Raw genomic sequence first — 19,684 nt, 5'->3', positions numbered from 1 at the left:
GAATTTTCGAAAAATCATTTTACCATATGTTCAATTCTGCTCAAACACCTTAAACTGGAATGAAGAGAGAAATTAATGAATCTGAATTTCTATTTATTTTTCAAATTCAAATCAAACTGACAATAATATAAGACTAACGGTAGCAGCCTTGCATTGCTGCTTTTCCATTGCCTTGTTCAAAATTCGAAGTAAAAAAGAAATAAATATAAAAATAACAGCAGGACAAAAATTAATTGAAATGAAACAGAGAATTTAATAAAATCCCACACACTCGAGACGGTACTCCTGTAGTATGTGTACCAGGTTAGGGTTAGGCCGTGATTTTATTCAGATTTTCCTCATTTTAGTTCTATTACGAGCTCGGGGACTGTCTATGTTAGCCAAGTGAATATACCCCCTGCTCATAGGTTTTAGTCCCTTCACACAACTTGACGTAAAATGAGTAAACAAAATTAGTTACCTCCATATTGCTGCACATACTTCTGAAGCGCCCCCGAGACAAAAACCAAAAAAAGGTAAACGTAAAAAAAAACTTTTTGAAATACTTGGTGATATCCACCTCTCGTAAGATGGGTGGCATAGCCAGGGGTGGTTTTGGGGGTCAGACCCCCCCCCCCTTTTGAAAGTAAAAAAACATAATAGCATCTTTCTGTATCATAAATTGCAATTTGCAGCTTGAAAGGTTCGGACCGGCTGGCTGTTTTGATGTAGCTTGTCAAATAGAAATTTTGTTTGAGATTTCCTGGCAAAATTCACAAACATCCATGGCACAAAAAGTTTGGGAAAACCTGATTTAGACCAAATACTTGGAAGCATTATTTATGTGCAAAGCACCATATCGAATAAATATATTCGATCCGATTCTGAAATCATCAGGTATTTGAAAAGCCCCAGCACTAGTCGTCACTCTGAGTCAATATTGTCCGAGAGGAATCACCCATTTTACTCGTTTTCCATTTTTTTTTCGTGCGATCCTTTCTTTGGGGAACATCTGAGTCTAATGCATAGATATCAGAGTCGAATACGTCATCACTACTTGAAGAATCCTTGACTTCTTCCAGTTCATTCAACTCCCATTCATCAGGACCCGAACTTGGAGATTTTTCATTTGCCATTCCACCTTGAAAACAAATGTAACATATTATAGGGTGTCCATAAAGTCTGCATAGGGAACTCATCACTACCATACGTTGTTATGGCCCTCACAGATGTATTAAATGAGGTAAAAATACAATTACTGATTAAGTGTTGAACTGTTTCACTTATTAAGTTTGGCAAGCCATTTCAAAACGGTTCAAGAACCACTGTTATAAACTGTTCAAACTGTGCAAAAGCCAGAAGCACTAGCTCAGAATCTATTATTAAAGATTGAGGAAAGAATAGCAACAGAGTTTTTATGCGCAGTGAGGGGGAATACCCCAAAAGAGGGATCCGAATAAGACTAAGAGCGGAATTTATCGAAAAAGGTTGGAAACCACTGTACTAGTGGGTGAATTGTTGACTCAATAATTTTCGCCCTCGTTTTGCGTTTTTTTTATTATAAGTGAACTTCTAGGGCTGGGCATTTCAAATCGAATATTCGAATCAAATTGAAGATGAATTATTCTAATCGCTGTCATCTTGTTTTTTGTCCGCCCGCAGGTCGAGATGGACCCCTCAATGCAATTCTGACATATGACTCTTATCTTCCGAGTTAGTCATTGATGTAACATGTTGCATAATGTGTGTGAACATTCATCGAACTGTGTGAGTGGTAGATAACGTGTTTTCACGAATTTATGCGTATGAAGGACTTATTACAACCAAACAGTCAATACAACTAAGTACCTTCCAAGTATTCGAGATCCAATTCGAAAAAAATATTCTATTCGATTCTGAATCATTAGATATTCAAAAATGCCCGACTCACCTCTTTCAATCATTCGCTCTCTTCTCCTTGTATACATGGATCGATCTGTGATATCGGGATCATTAAGAAACACAGACTCTTTGGTTCTGTCAGAACAAAAACAATCATATTTATTACAAAAAGAAAGCAGAAAATTTGATGCTCCGAAAGTGTGTGTACCAATATTACTTTACATCAAGTTGTGCAAAAGGACTGAAACCTATATTCACTTAGCTAACACAGCAGTCCCCGAAGTCGTAATAAGAATTAAACTAGAATTCAGATGGAAACCGAAGACTTATCGATCGAAGGTTAGGGGATCCCCCAAAACAGTGGTCCTACTCCATATTGACACCGTGTATCCCATCACTAATTAATTAATAACTCGCTAATTATACGACATAATCCATCCAAAATCAATAGGCTTCTGATCCGAGCTAAGATGAATGCACATGTAAAATTTGGAGCAGATTGAACCTCGCTTTCGTGAGATATCGCATGCATCTAACAGACCGACAAACAAATACCTACTTACCGATCTTAAGATCGATAGGTAATAAGGAAAGTCAGAATAAAATTATGCCCTCACCCTAACCTGGTACACATACATTGGGAGTACTGATAAAAGATTGGGTGTTAGTCTTGCGTACCCTCAACTGATGGTTATATTAAAATTGTCCATCCTTAATTGATCAAAATGAAAATTTAAAAAAAAAATACTGTATTCCAAATTACTTCTAAAATCAAAAATATCAAACAAACAAATTTCCTCTTGGAAGATGCAGTCGTAAACAAATCACAGATCAAAAAAACTTATTTCCAATTTACCTGTATGCCATAAATCCACTGACTCTTGAAATATGAATCTTTTTAATAACGTCTTTATACTTTTTATCGCATAAACCTGTGAAACATATGACCTATATTTGTATTGCTCAATGCAAACTATCCTACCGGTTAATTAATGAAAGGGGGAAGGGTTAATTCATACATAATTTCTGATTGAGAGATAACTTTTTACAAAGGAAATTTACTCAAAGCCAAGTCAACCACTCACCTATACATACCCCGAACCAGTACCTGAATAAGTCATAGTTTTCCACAGATTCTAGTTAACTTTCCTCTCTCCAGGATAAATATGTAATATCTATCCTAATCATAAATCCATAGAGATATGCATATGGAACAATCAGCCAGTTGTCTAGATACCATAAATGATTTGGACTAGTAACTACGAGAAATCATAACTGTTGGCTTGCAGTGTGGCGCATCATGCTAAGCGTTAGGAATACACTCGCCACCACACGCACCTCTGATTACCCTGCGTGGGTTCAAATCCCTTGCAAGGATAGTTCTGTGTGAGAGCTGACTTGGACTGGTAACCGGAAGAGAGGCCATGGTTCGCCTTAGATTTAGCCATCTTATCGTCTTTCCTCTCCCCTGGGATAAATATGTAAATCCTATCCTAATCAAAAAATCATTTAAATATAGCAACACTTACCACTACTTTTTTGTGTTAATGGAACCCCTGTTACAGATGAAACGAACTGAGAGAGAAGTTGGACATTTTTATAATCAACCCTAACCCCACAAAGAAGACATCTCTTTATTTCTGGTTTAAAAGGATTTTCCATTGATACGGGCATGTCGTCATCTTCAAGCTGTGATGATTGCAGTTGTGTACTCGATAGACGTTTTACGCTGTTTAATACAGTATTTTTGGAGGGTTTTAAAACCCTATTTATACATTTAAATGATCTTAACATGTTTCTGTTTATCTAAAAATAAAATAAATACTAATACGTGGAAAAATAGGTCGTAAAAAATTTACAATTTCTCTATAACAAATAATTTTCTGAAGGGAGCTACGGTAATTCAGTATCATTGAAGATCATAAAAATCACTCAAGAAGAAAACAAGCTCAAAGTAACATATTTTAACTAACGGGCTAATTCCAGGTAAATGGCAACATATTTCAGCCCTATTGTGGGTTTTCATTCTGTTAACTGTTACCCATAATTTTAATCCCAGAGCCTCAATAACATTTCAGCTATAAGATTATTATAGAACTCAAAAAAACAACTTTCAATTACAGTTATAAATTATTCCTATAGTGATTAATTGGCGCTCCAAAAGTCTGTGTACCAATATGGAGATAACTAATTTTGTTTGCCTACTTTACATCAAGTTGTGTAAAGGGACTGAAACCTATGTGCAGGGGGTACATTCACTTGACTAAGACAGACAGTCCCCGAATTCGTAATAGAACTAAAATAAGGAAAATTGGAATAAAATTATGGCCTAACCCTAACCTGGTACACATACTACGAGAATACCAATCAATTTAGCACAGTGCTAATAAATATAGAGTTAGAAAATGCTACAGTGGATATGAATTGGGATGAATTACGGATTCACAATCTAATAGGAGAAATAAACTACAATTGTATATGACCAAAATTTAAAAATATGAAAAAATTAATGTATTTACAGTGTACTGTACATTAATTTAACAAATTAAAATCGAACAAGTAAAAACTGAGGCACTTTTGACAAAATAAATAGATTAGAAAAACAGCACATTCTGAAACCTTGCGAATGCTAATGACTATTTTTTCATGTCACTTCCTGCAAGTTGTCTATACAATTGGTCCAAATATAATAGGAAATGAAAGGATGATGAAGAATATAAAAATAATAAATTATAGCAACTGAAGAATACTTCCAAATATAAAATATAATAATTTGAGCTGTGTTCAACAAATAGTATGCAGGAGTGAAAGTACAACCACAGCTGTCTAAAATACATTGAGAGGCTAATTCAGGGGTTGGCAATTACCTTTCTGAATGCCCCAGTTGCAGATTAGACTTGGTAAATGGGACAGAGGCTCAAAAACTATTCGTAAATATATTTGGTTGAATCAAATAATTCTCTTGTTATAACAACTGCATTTTTAGCATCTTCAATTTGGAAATATGCAAAAATATTTGAAAGGTACATCAGAAATAACAGATTATTCGATTCCAGCCATCTCAACTAGTTGCCAGACTGTATTTTAGCAAAAGATTGGATAAATTATTCTACATATGGAGGGAGGATTCAGAATTCGATAACTGGACCCAAATTGAATTGAATAAATTCAGCTTGTCATAACAGTCGCATCTGCGTCTCCTTTCTCAATCGCTTCTTTTATACTTTCCGCATCTTTTTTCAGTTGTTCGTTATTCGGATCAATTTTAAGAGCTTCGTTGTAATCCAACAAACCTTCCGCGTACAATTCTAACTCACAAAACGCGGTTCCTTTCCTGATATGAGCTTTGAGACGAGCATTTGCATTCGCTGGTACTGGTGGTTGTAACAAGTCAAGCGCACGAGAACAATCATCAAGGCATTTATAGAAGTTTCTGAGCTTCAAATGACAAGCAGAACGGTTTAGATATAATAGATGGTTTTTGGGTTGGATTCTGATCGCAAGATTATAAGCGTTAACAGCGGCGAGGAAGCTTCCAGAAGCAAAAAGTTTATTTCCTTTTTCTTTCAGCCAATCAGGGTCCTTTTCATGCTCTTCCAGATCCGTGTCATTCAATTCAGTAGTTTTCCTTGCTTCAGCTTGTTTTTGCAGCCATTCTTCTTCTTCTTGAGTTTTCGATTCCCGCAGAGGAGTCGGAAAAACCCTTGGAGTGAATTTGAATTTTATGTTTCCTCCTTGCCGAGGTTGTGAACCTCGTGGTTTTGCAGCCACTGTTTTTTTCTCATTATTGCTTGTTTTATCATCTGCGACATCACCAGTTTCCATGGTTTCAGCATTAAAAATGGCTTGACTCTTCTCAATCGCTGGTTCTCTTGCCTTTCCTGCTCCATTAACCTGTTGAAAAGAAGATAAAATTTAGAATCAAAAAATTATCCGTTTCTTATAAATTTTTGTTGCATAAAAACTTAGAATTTTTCAAAATCTAAACAATGCAATTTGCAAATTTTAATCTGGATATTGCTTTGTTTATGTTTGAAAATTTCCAAAGTATGTATGATAAAAAACTCTGACCATGCCTCTGACATTTACTGTATATTCCATTTAGAGAGTTATGAAGGGAACATTATTACTATTTGCATTGAGAATATTATTCTACACATGTAAATTCATTTCGTATTTTGTTTTGACTTTAGGAAAATAACACAGGGCTTCCCAAACTGGGGGTCGCGACCCCTTAATAAGGGGTCGTGCAACAAATTTTAGGGGTCGTAAAGAGTGCACCAATTCCACACAAAATACGATATACATTGTACTGTTTTAGACTTTTGATTCAAAACACAATCATTAAGTTAGTGCAAAACAGGAATCTTACAATTTCAAGAGAAAACATCAAACTAGGGAAGCTGCCTGCTTGTATAACAATCCCAACTCAACAAAGGTTGCGAAAAATTATGATATATTGAAAGGGGTCGCGAGCTTGTTTGGGAAACCCTGACATAATATATATCATCATTTTTCAAGTAAAAAGGAACACATCCAGATAGGGATGGGCAATATAGAATACCGAATCCGGAGGATTCGAATCCCAAAGTATTCGAATCCAACGGGATCCGATAACAGGATTTGGTTTCCGCCTCTCCGGCGCCAAGCGTCAATTTTTGTATTTCGGGTTTCTAATTTATCAATTATAGACGAGCGTTTTTCTCGCAGGGAAATCTCTCTCGTTTAATTAAACTTGCGTCTGCTCGCAAAGAACCCGTAAATTGGTAAACATCAAACACTGTAACTTCAATCGGCATATTCAGGACAAGAAGTCGGTAAATTTAACCTCACGGCGAGGACTCGTTATTGCACCATTGTTGCGTTTTCCTTCTTTGCTATCTAGCTAGCGTTATTTGTGCCGACTTACTGGTGATATTCCAATAATCTGAATGCAACAATCTTCAATTGTTTAAAGATGTGCCTTGCCTCATTTTAAATCAAATTATTTTTCGCGACCTACTGGTTTTTCCCAAAAAAATGATGCACGTAAACCAAAAGCCAGGCGTTAAATATTATAACATTACTCGCCATTAATTTAGATCAATTATTATTTACGAAAAATTATTTACATTTAAATTTCACTCTCAAAAGATTACATATTTTTCGGTCCGTTTCTATCGTTCAAGATAGACGCACGTTTGATCGAGTGTCTGTAGTATTTTAGTCGCCGATAAATTTTGAAAAAAGTTGCCGCATCTGTATATATCTGGCGAGATAGTGACGTATTGAATTTGAGTAGGGCTAAGTCTGGGTAGATAATGATTAATGATAACATTTCTATCGTTCAAGATAGATGCACGTTTGATCGAAAGTCTGTAGTATTTTAGTCGCCGATGAATTTTGAAAAAAGTTGCCGCATCTGGCGAATTGTGACGTATTGAATTTGAGTAGGACTAAGTCTGGGTAGATAATGATTAATGATAACATTTCTATCGTTCAAGATAGACGCACGTTTGATCGAAAGTCTGTAGTATTTTAGTTGCCGATGAATTTTGAAATAAGTTGCCGCACCTGGCGAAGATAGTGACGTATTAAATTTGAGTAGGGCCAAGTCTGGAATGGGTAGATAATGATATGTAACGATAATCATAGAAAATGAGTTCGTCTTCAGATGTTATTACCTAATAACTAAGTACAAAATCGCGTTTATGGAAACTTGGTTTTACGTGTCTTGCTCTCACAGAATAAAAGGTTGATTTTATTTGATAGTGGTTAAATTTAATATTTTACAACTGCGCATAGGTTGCTTGCAGTGGCCACACGCCGGTTTAGCATCTAATTAATTCTCAGCGGGTATGTTTTAGTATACTCGGCAGACTATTTTGTATTTAACCGCTTACTATTAAAGTGTGTAAAGCGTGTCTTAATTTAGCATATCAGTATTTAGGGATTACATACATTTGGAACAATTGAAGGCAAAAAATATTGTAATATTCCTAAATTTTATTGTCCTGGGAACTGCCTGTTTAGTATCAAATGAAATGCAATGTTCAGGACATTTCCAAATAGATAATACAATTATAGTAAGTAATACATTTGCAATTTTTTACCATCTAAATCCAGCAATGTAGAAATTCCCACTATTTGAATAAGTATGAAAATAGAATAGGATTCGGTATTCTGGATTCGATTTAACTATTCTAGAATATTCTAGAATAGTAAATTATTCTACATTGCCCAGCCCTACATCCAGAAAGTTCCAGAGTACTGTACCATTGAGATATGGGCATCCCCATGGATAGCTAGCTTCTACTAGAAAATGAAGTTATAGTTGTTTATTGAACCGTTTATTATCAAGTCCTCAAGCTGGAACAACAATTGATTTTCCTTTTCTGAAATTAATTATTTTCAAAAACCAATAATAATTGACCACCGTGACATTGAATATTTTCAAGAACCAATATTTCCAATAAATTAATCAATATATCTATCACTTCCATCTGTAAAATATCTGAATTCACTGACACTGACGTACAAACATTGATTAAACTAACCAGGGAACCAAGCCACTTGAAGAATTGTTTCGCTGAATTAATTGGCTTGTTGTGATTTTCGTTAGGAAAAAATCATTTTTGAAAGCCACTACTGAACAACTGATTTCAAAACTTATGTATTTGAAGATGAAGAACTTTTACTTTTATTTATTTTCGAATAGTATGATATTTCTCCCCACTATTTGCCGACTGGCTGATATCACTGGCTGATGATTATTATCTTACTTTTTGCCAGTTTGACATAATACTGTGAAACATTATACAATGAGAAAAACTAAAACCAAACTAATATAAATCTAATACATTCACTGATGTTCAATGATATGTATGGAGATACTGTTTTCAAGAATGACCAGAATTTCCCAAGTTCGTCATTGCCCTCTCAATTTATCACACCCTCAGGAAGATTTTCCTAATAACTTACCGAATTTGTGATATCAAGATCATCCACTTCCTTCAATGACTGCTGAAGACGTTCTTCAGCCAATTTCTTCTTTTCCTCCATTTCTTCCTCCTTTTTCAGTTGTTTCCAGCGTTCCATTTCATCTTCAGCGTTTTTTCGTTCAGTCTCTTTCACTGATTCAATTCTAGATTTTTCTTCTTCTTCTAATCGCATCATTTCTTTTACTGTGTATCGTTTATCAGTCGTCTTCTTTGCCAATGCTTCTTTCTGCTGCCGTTCAGTCTGTTTTTGTACATACTCTACCGCTTCTAACTTTTTTTTAAGCATGAACGCTTTATCTTCTGATTTTTCCGATAAAAGCTTTCCCCAAATTTCATTTTCGACTTTAACAAGATTAAATTCCACTGCCCCGTCTCGAATTTTCGCGACACTTTTATCATCATCAATCTCTTTATATAGTAAAGCCTCAAAGAGAAAAGGCGGATAATTCGCTTTCAAGAATTCGTTGGTACAAAGTAGACCAACATTAGCAGTCTTCACACCTTTTAACGGCACAGTTACATGAACTTTGTCTTTGGTTTCAGTCCAACTGTAATCTTTTACTAAAATCGGCATCTTTTTATGAGATATATTTAATTAACTAATCTTAAATAGAAAATACAGAAGAAATATGAAAAATATAATATATAGCAATTACGGTTAATATACTTTATACCAAATATATGAAACTAGTCTAATACAGAATCAGATAGATTGAAATGCAAAAATGGTAACAAGGCATGTAAATACAAAATTAAAAATCGATATATTTAACAACCGTATTTGAATATTGACAGTGGAATTGCTATTTTACAATTGCTTTATAGGTATAAATAAATTTCGATTTAGTCACAGTCAGGTATATTTCTTACAGACTTAACGGAAGAAATGAAAATTATAACAGAAAGCCATTTAACCCTCAGATATATCAGAGTTTTTTTTAACTTCGTGTGGTAGATTTGTGGAAATGACTCAAGTCATGAATTGGTTCATGTTTGAAAAATGACAGTTGTAAATCAAAATCCCTGAAGATTCTGTCCCAATGGTGTAACAGTATATTTGAAGTGGGCCTCAGGGACTTGAAAAACAAAACTTATTATATGCTTGTAGGTTAATATGTGAATCTTAATCGTTTAACTATTGGTGGTCCTAATCAAAAGCCGCTGAAATCATATATTGTGGCCCCATGGGGTCTTGAATCTGGTACAATATCCCAGGATTTCGAAACAGGCAAAGAGAAAAAAGTATCAAAAAAGGTTGGGAATTGAATATTCATCCACTGATATTTATAAGGTGTCCATAAAGTCTTAATATTTTTTAAAATTGCAAAGGGAATTTATCGATACCATTTTTTTTAGTCCTCACAGATATATTGAATGAAGTAAAAATACTTAAAATAATTACTGATTATAAAACATCAAACCTGGTTAAGATATATTGAGAATTCTGTAAAGGGACTTTATGGACACCTTGTATAATCTTTAAAACTCTACATTGTTCAATCAATGTCTCATACCAAACCATGAGTTTACAATTTTCAAATTCAGCGCAACTGTCAAACACTCCAAACAATAACCGCGCCCAGAACCAATAAAAAATAACTCAATATGACCTATGTTATCATTATAAACCATTCTTAACCCTTTATCAGAATCTTGGTCAAAGTTAACCACTGCGTTACTTGAGAATTCATGTTTTACAGGGGATGCAGAAGACCACATAACATCAGAATTAATGTCAACTGCAGTTATTGTTAAAAAAGAAACATTTTTTAAATTTCCATGAAAAAGATCTGTTTTCCAGCTTAAACCTGTTGCGTCAAAAGCTGAAGAAACATTATTTGTTTTCATAAAAGAAATCATCGAACTGTCAGTATTATTATCACACTCATCACTGTGTATTCTTAGATCCCAGTAATCCTTTTCTCCTAACGTTAACTGCAAATGAAACCAGTATCTATGGAGTCCATAAAGCTTATCCAAAACGCCAGGTTTAACTGTGTGACGCTCCAAATAAATAGTGTCTGAAGTTGACATTAGACATTTTTTGAGAAGCAAATCGTGGTGTAAACTGGCACAAATGAACGCGACATCTAATGTATCTTTCCAGACAGAGACCAAAACCCCAGAATTTGTGGTATACACATCAATTTGGTCATTTGCGACAAATTTATTTTCAGCATCAAATAATTTTTCATTTAACTTCTCTTCAAAAACAAGGCTTCTCTGTCTTGGTCCATTTTTAATAAGATTTTTTACTTCACCGTGCACGAAAGGTGTCAAGGAGAATATTTGTACTTTCATAATTTTTTTCAAATCCGGCCAAGTCTTTAAACTGTGCCATTGTAGCATAGTGGATGTGAGATAAATTTGTCTTTCCTTTTCAATAAAATTAAAGGTTTGACCCCCCTTGGTAGAAAAACAAAGCTGGAATTTTGCACCAAGTTTTTCAAAATGCTTTTGCATTTTATCCGTAACACCAGTATAAGGATTAATTTTAGATAATCCCAAAAACGATTTATCCCTCATTTGTTTAGACTTTGTAAAAAATCGCTTCTTCCAATACTTTTTTTCTGCTTCCAACGGACTAGCAGGTTCTTTAACTGCGTTTTCAGCAAATTTTTTAGCATTCATGAAAACGTATTTAGTATAGAATACTTTCCAAAACGAATTATCATCCGCGATTTCTTGCCACCTTTTACAAACAGAAGCGCAAGACAAAAGTGACTTCACGTCTAGATATTTAAACACTTTGAATATTAATTCATTTGGCAAATCATTAAGTCCGTTATTCACCTTGTTTCTAGTAATTTTAGAAAGTTCTTTCGGTTTTGTTGTTGTTCGCTCATAGAGTCGATAATAAGAAGAATTTGGAACTGTTTTTCCGGAACTTTGCTGCTTCTTTTTATCCAAATATGATTTTTTCAAAGCTGAAATTTCTCCCGCCTTGCGCATCTTTGTTGAAAAAACTTGTCCTAATATCACAAGATGTCACCAGAGCACGATCCAGAGACCATATGGAATGGTTGGTCACAATGTATATATATTTTCCGTTATGATGCTGATTATAAACTGTTATTATGGTATTGATGAGAAGAGTTTTCCTTCTGGGTTAACCTTTCACCTTAATCTTCCTCATTATCATTATAAATCAATTATTAGTCTTAACTATGTTAATTTAAATCTAATAGAAACAGAAGCAGTCAGATATTAAAGTCCAAACAATCCACAACAAAAATCCCTAACCCATAAGTTCAAAGGTCATGAATTATGAAACTCAAGAGTACAATCAAAAAATGTGAATATATACAGTATAACACCACACTTCTACTGGAAAAGGGGAGAACAGGCTAGTTTCTAGCATCTTCCAATGGAGTTTTCTAAAGATGATGCATTCATTCATAAAGTCATATCCTGAACCATGAAATTTTAAAATCTTGAATGGAGGCCAAATTTCACCCAAATGAATCTAAATAGGATTCGATTAGGCTAAAGTAACATCCTATTTGTAAGCATTTTAGTTTTACAGTTCGCTCATGATTTTAAAATCTGACATATATCACGATTTTGGTATTAAAATTAGATGAGAATATTCAAAATCTATTCGGATACTTATTGAAATCTCAATTTGACCCTCAACCTTTACAAGTGTGGCGGTACACTCTGCCAGACAAAAATTTACAAATTTTATTAGTCTTTCCAGGTATGGCCTAAAGTAAATGATGGATAAATAGTGAATAAACCAGCAAAAGCATGAAACAAACAATATTGGAAACCAATTCAAACATGAACAATTCTGGTATCATCAATTTATTGCCCAATCACTTATTTTCTTGTGTTCTGTGGTCATGTTTGTCTTGGGTTTGGTCAGATTATTACCTTTTTCTGATTATCCTGAACCAGAGATGAACAAAACAAAGGAGAACCGATCAAAAAATTTTTAGGTGAGACAATGTCAATAACAAAATAAAACCAAAATACTTTCTTGAATAAAATATAAAGTGAACTAAGTCTGAATGATACATAATTAACTTAGATAATGCAGCTTTCTGCATTTAAATAAATTTTCATGTTCTCATTTGACATATAGAAGTGAGCAAATGAAAGCCAGTACGGAAATTACTATTAAAAGCAATTGAAATGGCACCAAAAAATACCAAAATCTAAATTGTAAGTCATAAGTTGACTGAAAGGGTTAGGGTTACTGTAAGCACTATAACATGTGGTTAAATAACATGAGACAATAGACAGCAAAATCATGACATAATCAGATTTTAAAGCATAATTAGCATTGTTCTATGAATTCGGAACATAATTATTCACAAATGCAAAGCAATTTTACAATAATTTTACCCTTGCAAGAACAACCAATAATAAATTGTCCTTCCAAGATAAACCAATAAGTATAGATACATTATACACAACATATTATTTGTAACAGTATTCCGAACAAATTCCAACACAGGTTTAGCCTTCGATTAAAGATACAAAAAACATAGACATTTGAAATTAAACTGTGAACATCCAAATAATTAATATTTTTTCAAACGCTAAAATATGGTCATTTTTGTGCTGCCAAGAAACAATATATGGTCATGCTCCATTTAAATCATCCTCAAATGAGGTAATTTCAATAAACTATCAAACTTTGAATACCTGAGCTCCATTCTGGCTTTCATGTCAACCACCAAATTGAAGCCAAGTCTTTGGATTTGGTAAAATTAATTCAATCTTTAGTCCTCCCAATAGAAATGAGAGAGGACCTATTGATTGATATTTCCAATCTTAATACTAATTCCCAAATCACCATGCAAATGTTTACACACATAAAAAAGTGAAAATTAAACATACTTGATCTCACTCCCAATAGAATGAAGGTATCTTTTTATATAAGCCTATTTCAATCTAAGTCAATCTAGCAAAAGATTTACTATGGCAGAATTGAATGTATTATTATGTAAAGAAGCCAATCAGTAGACAGTTGACCAATTTTGCACGACACAAGCCATTCATTTTGGATTTATAGACTAATTTTCTGACACGCTTTATAAAGCATAATTACAGTACATGACATCTTACCAGAAGTTGACCTAACCCACAGGAACTTCATATTATTTTGGATTGCCATTAGAGGATAAATCTAAAATTTTGGACATTTAAGTCACTACCCATATAACACAAATACTTGAAAATCTCCAGCGAAAAGCGAAACTCAAACTGCTCTATTTATATTAGTCAGCTGTGTGAAAGATACAAATTTTTTGATAGAATGACTATGTCAGGCTTTTATGTTATTTGTGAGCTTATAAAATTAAGCTGTTTCGGGATTCAAGTCAATGAGAAGCTTTACCGTGTTTTTGAAAATTTCAGCACTTCCGAGCCAACTGGACATTTTTGAATGACAGTTCACAATTCTAATACCAGTCCATGATACCTGTATTCAATTTCAATACGACTACAGAAAACACATTTTTTTGTCAAATATTTTGTTATTAATATAAAGACAGAAGTAAGAGAAACTCGCATGAGAAGCAAATGAACGTTGAATTGATAAGGAACGAGATAGTTTTTGTGTCATTGATAAGTTTTCCCCAAAATGATTGTTGAATATGGCACTCGGATAAATCGAAAATGTTGCCTATGAGAATGAACAACAACAAAATTGAAAGTTCAACAAATGCCTGAAAAAAATCGCTCTGTTCAGGATTTTGAAAAAAAAATACTCAAATGATACTGTGTGTCACATAATTTAAAAAATATTGGAACTAAAGAGTATTTTTTTATTTTTATAATCGACTTATCTGAGAAACATGGCTTACCAAAGTATGAAATTAATCCCAAAATAAATATTACTTCCACAATTTGGTGATGGAAGGTCCTTGCTTAAAAGCAAATTGAATATTGGAAAAGGAGATGCAAGCAGACACTAGCATGGTAAGAGCAACAGTTTGATCGAGTTCTTTATATTAAAATTTGTGAAATAATTTGACAATGAACCCCTATATCAGCACTTGAGAACATCTTTTATTTCGTAAACAGATACAGCCAGAAGAAAACAATGCAAAACACAGCAAACGCAAGCGAAGCCATACATTACATTGAGTTTGTACTTTAAAAGATGAAAATCTAACATTTCGCCAATTTTTCTTTAAAACAACGTAAAACAATGAACATATTTGATGATAATTTGAGTTCTTAACAAACGTAAACAGAAAAGGGTTAGGGATGTTGTATCATTGGTGACAAAACCAAAAAGCAAAGTTACCAACAAATAACTATTCCTCAAAATATTTGAGAACCAGAAAACAGAATTCTTTTCACCCTATTCGCACACAAGGACAGACATTTAGGCATCAATATTTTATTTTGAAGGTTATTCAAATGTTTTATTCATGATTTTGGTGAACTTGGATTTTTTCTGAAGCAAAGTAAATCTGTCATAAAGTGAACCCACAAACCCGCTTCATTTTCAAATAAAATATAAACGACTGTTTATGACAAGCCATGATTACGTACATTCCTTAGTGAAACCAATAAGCTTTGCATACATGGTTTCTTTACTCTCAAGGCGTCTCATTTTGATAATGCCACACAAAATGCCGTCTTACGCAGTGTTGACCATCACACTTGAACCAAAATTTAACAATTTCTTACAGAGGCTTCTTATGTTGCATGTGTTATGGCATCCGAATGGTGCCACACAAGATGCTGCATTTTGCCCATCACTTTCAAAGTTATTTGAAGAGGAATTTTACATAATTTTTTTCAGAGGCTAACACATTAGCATACAAACAAGGTGCAGCAAGTCATTCAATTTTATATCGCAAACTAGCAACTGAAACGAAAAGTATTCATTTCGAAAATTTCGGATTGTAATTTCTGATATGTGTAAAAAAAAATTTGACGCAAGCAGACAACATATTCATCAAAAAAGTACAAAGGTAGCGTAAAATGGAGATACTTTATTCCACTACAGTCAACTAAAATGAGCAAATATTATATCAAAAAGTGGGAAAACAAAAGCAATTCTCATTGTCATGTGACAGATAAAGCAAAAGCCTTCAAACAAATTGTATAGAATTCTGAAACCAGGGGTTCCAGCTGAACTCATACAGCGGTTTGCCCACAATCGTGTTCGGAGGTTTTACCCATATGCTGCACAGTGGTCTTACTTGCATCATGTGCCAGTCGTCCGGCACACACATTAACAACTTTATGCTAGCACAGAAAGGGTAATTTCAGAATTATTCAAGTTAAATTATTGAATTTTTAACTCCAAGATGTTTCAAATCCAATAAATGATATTGGGAGAGACAAATTCAGGTTTGAATTATTACTCTAACTTACATTTCTGCCAAACAACAAAAGGAGCAAACATGATATTGACTTTGTGAATTTCAGAAAAAAAACAATAGGAATCACTTTTGTTGTTCCCACTTTATAATTAAACATTCGCAAATGAAATTTAATGGAATAAAAAGCTAAACTCAGCATGCAATTTTTTGAACTATGACGTCACTATTTTTTTTCGAGTAAAATTTTGAATTTTGCCATAAAACGTAACAAATAAACCACATAAAAAAATTGTCCTTAAACGGCGTTCTTGCGTTTACCGATGATCAAGTTTATTTTGAAATAGAAGCCCCGTTTAATATTAAAACGATGTTCAACAGTTCATTCTCACACACATAATATTCACAGATTTGAAAGGTCTTGACGATGACCTTTAACCCAAGGTCGGGAACTCTTGTTCGTTTTGAACATCAGGAAGTAGTTGATGACCTTGCCTCTGCATTCGTTCCCCTCCAAAACGACCGCCACGCCCACGTCCACGCCCTCCTCCTCTACCTCCGCGTCCTCGACCTCCAAACCCTTGATTTCTGTTGTCTCCGAATTGGATATTAACGCTTACTTGTGGTTTGGTTTGTCGTTTATGCTGGTCATCAGGATTGGTTTCTCGTTTCGAATCGTCTTTGTTGACTTTGCGCAACACTTTCATGCCTTTCCATTTTTCTTGGCTCTCTCCTTCTCCGGGTCTTCGAATATTAAAGGATGGTTTTGCTTGAGTGCCTTGTTCCTGTTGGGCTTTCCATTCATCGAGTGTCATTTCCGTTGGTTCTTCTTCTTTCGGTTCTTTATCTTCTGCGCCTTCCTCGGTTGTTCCCTCCTCTTCAGTCTTTTTTGGTGATTCAGTTCCTTCAGTTTCAGCATTTTCTTGCCATGTTCCGACTGGTTCAGTTACAGCGGTAACTTCCACAGTTTCCTCGATTTCGTTTCCAGGGGTTCCCCAATTTCGTGGGCCAGCGCCGTCACGCTTATCGCTTGGTTTCACACTTGATCGATCACTTCCGCTACGTCGGTCGAATTCACGTTTTCCGCGATCATCACGTCCGTCATTTCGATATCCACCAAAGTTCCTGCCTTGATATCCACCACGACCTCCATTTCCACCACGACCTCCGCGGTACCTTTCCGCACGATCTCTTCTTGGGCCATAATCTCCAGTGCCAGGGTTTCTCAACTTCTCCCCTTTAGCTTGATCAAAGCCTTCTGTTTTTTGATTTTCATTGTTTTCTCTGTTCTCCCGTGGATGATCATTTCTTCTTCGTGGTGGTCTCCTATTTTCATCACCTTCCCCGTAATTTTGTCTTTCATTACGAGGTCGCCGAGCGCTATTTTGCCTGGGACCATCGCTACGGTCATTTTGACGTCCTGGCTTTGCAGATTTTGGTGCCCCTGCGTCTTTTTTAGGTGGGACATTAGAATCCTTGTTCTCTTGGAATCGCGTTGGCTTTTTTTGGTTTTTTGGCCTGTTTGCCAAAGCCTGCTTTTTCTTTTTAGCTTCCTCTAACGCGCTCTTTTTCTGATCTTCCAGCGTTTTCAAGGTGTCTAACGGATCATAATCCGCCGCCGTGTCGCTTTCATCGTCAGGTTCGGAACCTATATCGTACCGATTACTGACGTTTACACTATAGATATCCTGTATTGCAGGCATTTTAAAGAGGTTTTGCTGACTCTAAATCGCCAATATTCAACAGCTTTTGTACCGAAAATCGAAGAAACGTAAAACGCCGCCTCGTGAAAGAAGTTTCCGCTTCAAAACGTGCTCGGCTCCGAAATTCCTCGTTCCCACTAAAACACGCCCACAAATAGCGTTGCCAGGTAATATTGGCGGTTTATGGCAAGACCAAATTTTAGAAATTGAATTGTATAATAAAAAATTCGGATAATGCATTGGCTCATTTTAATAAACTGAAAATATTGATAACGCTTTTGAATATGCATACAAGTATTTTGATGCAAAAATTATTCGCTAATCAGTTAGAATAGACTGAATAGCAAAGAACAATCGATTGGTATCTCACCGTTTGTTAAAAAAAATGGGAATAAAATAATGTATAAAACTGTTTTTTATTTTAAAATTGCACAGTTGGTGCAATCGTATTTTTTTCATACTCATGTGCAAGATGAATTTTTTGATGACAGACATATTTAAGAATCTATCTTCACGGAAGGTAAACTGATCGGAAAATTTTACCAGAAGAATCTATATTTCAATTTGAGGATATTGAAGATAATGGCAAATTTAAATTCACCTTAACTACGTGAAGAAAAAATTTAATTTTTTGCAAAATTTTGATGATTTAGAAAATTAAAATTATATAATCCACCATGGAAAAACGAATGCCAGAAAAAATGAAAAACAACAAGACCAACTGGGAATGGCAACTTGTTAGAAACTCTTATAAGATAGGTTTTACATATTTGACGATTGCCTATTGCCAGTCACTGTCGGGTATGGGAATGGCAAAAAAATATTTCTTTTTACGAGGAGTTACACAAACCAAGATCAATGAATGTCAAATATCCTGTACCTAAAGATGGAAGAAGTGACTAGAAGGATATCATAGTTTTTCTATCACCCTACGGGCCAAATTTTACAGTTTTTTATAATTCCCGGGCACAAGCTCATGTGATATTCGGCACCGTTCTTACATTTGGCAGCCATATTAGTGATGGACGTTTCCCCGACCTTTGACCCCTGAAAAACTCTCCTTATACTTTACTATTGCAAAATTCCAAACGCTCATTTTAAGAGTGTTTTGGGGGTTAGCGCCTACAAACTGGTCCTTATAAATTTATGCAACTAAACTAAATGTCGTCGGAAGGCATGATAGCAACCATTAAGTTGTTTGATTTACAACTATTTTTGGGGGAACACACGTAAACACTGACAAATAACACGCAAATACACGAAAACGAGGCAATACTTACAACTCTGCCTGAATATCTGTCTGAGCCAAAGAATGGTCTGAGCGGCCGCATAAATTCCTGTTGTTACGATGTTGTTGGCCTATTGCTGATTGGTCATTGTTACGGCAATAAACAGGGAAAACGATGCTCGGGGAAACATTTATTGATATTCGTGACCATATATTTGAACATTGTTCTCTTGTTCGACATGAAGTGGACCAATCCACAAGGTCTAGATCAGGGCTTCCCAAACAAGGGGCCGCGGCCCTGAAAGGGGCTCCGAAACGAATTTTAGGGGCCGCAAAGAGAACACCAATTTTACACGAAATACAATATAAATCTATTGTACTTTTTCAGACTCTTGATTCGAAATACAATTATTGAAAATAGTGTAAAACAAACATTTCACGATTCCGAGTGAATACATCATCATAATACCGTGTTTCCCCCAAAATAAGATACTGTCTTCAATTTTCTTTCGAAAATAACACTAGGGCTTATTTTTGGGATAGAGAATACCGAGATTTTTTATTATACAAAATATGAATACCGATTTTCATTTACTTATAAATAGCACGTCTTTATTCAAAATA

The 19,684-nt window shown here is 34.8% G+C and overlaps 4 protein-coding genes across 4 annotated transcripts; all 4 read right to left on the bottom strand.

The window, feature by feature from the left end:
* Positions 1 to 72: 72 nt before the first annotated feature.
* Positions 73 to 3,766, bottom strand: LOC120339403 (uncharacterized). The gene is made up of 4 exons (XM_039407521.2): positions 3,390 to 3,766; positions 2,717 to 2,792; positions 1,910 to 1,995; positions 73 to 1,120 (listed from the first exon to the last, which is right to left on the bottom strand). The coding sequence occupies exons 1-4, from the start codon at positions 3,652 to 3,654 to the stop codon at positions 897 to 899; spliced, it is 651 nt and encodes a 216-aa protein (XP_039263455.1). The 5' UTR covers positions 3,655 to 3,766; the 3' UTR covers positions 73 to 896.
* Positions 3,767 to 5,028: 1,262 nt separating this feature from the next.
* Positions 5,029 to 9,510, bottom strand: LOC120339401 (dynein axonemal assembly factor 4-like). The gene is made up of 2 exons (XM_039407519.2): positions 8,821 to 9,510; positions 5,029 to 5,754 (listed from the first exon to the last, which is right to left on the bottom strand). The coding sequence occupies exons 1-2, from the start codon at positions 9,412 to 9,414 to the stop codon at positions 5,029 to 5,031; spliced, it is 1,320 nt and encodes a 439-aa protein (XP_039263453.2). The 5' UTR covers positions 9,415 to 9,510.
* Positions 9,511 to 10,340: 830 nt separating this feature from the next.
* Positions 10,341 to 11,873, bottom strand: LOC120339400 (F-box only protein 15-like). The gene has a single exon (XM_039407517.2). It carries the CDS (start codon positions 11,790 to 11,792, stop codon positions 10,341 to 10,343), a length of 1,452 nt encoding a protein of 483 aa, XP_039263451.2. The 5' UTR covers positions 11,793 to 11,873.
* Positions 11,874 to 12,020: 147 nt separating this feature from the next.
* Positions 12,021 to 17,961, bottom strand: LOC120339402 (intracellular hyaluronan-binding protein 4-like). Its single transcript, XM_039407520.2, has one exon. It carries the CDS (start codon positions 17,830 to 17,832, stop codon positions 16,564 to 16,566), a length of 1,269 nt encoding a protein of 422 aa, XP_039263454.2. The 5' UTR covers positions 17,833 to 17,961; the 3' UTR covers positions 12,021 to 16,563.
* Positions 17,962 to 19,684: the final 1,723 nt, after the last annotated feature.

Source organism: Styela clava, chromosome 9, assembly GCF_964204865.1.
Source record: "Styela clava chromosome 9, kaStyClav1.hap1.2, whole genome shotgun sequence".
Taxonomy (NCBI): domain Eukaryota; kingdom Metazoa; phylum Chordata; class Ascidiacea; order Stolidobranchia; family Styelidae; genus Styela; species Styela clava.
Note: the sequence above shows the minus strand (reverse complement) of the source record. Positions and strands in the feature narration are given on the sequence as shown.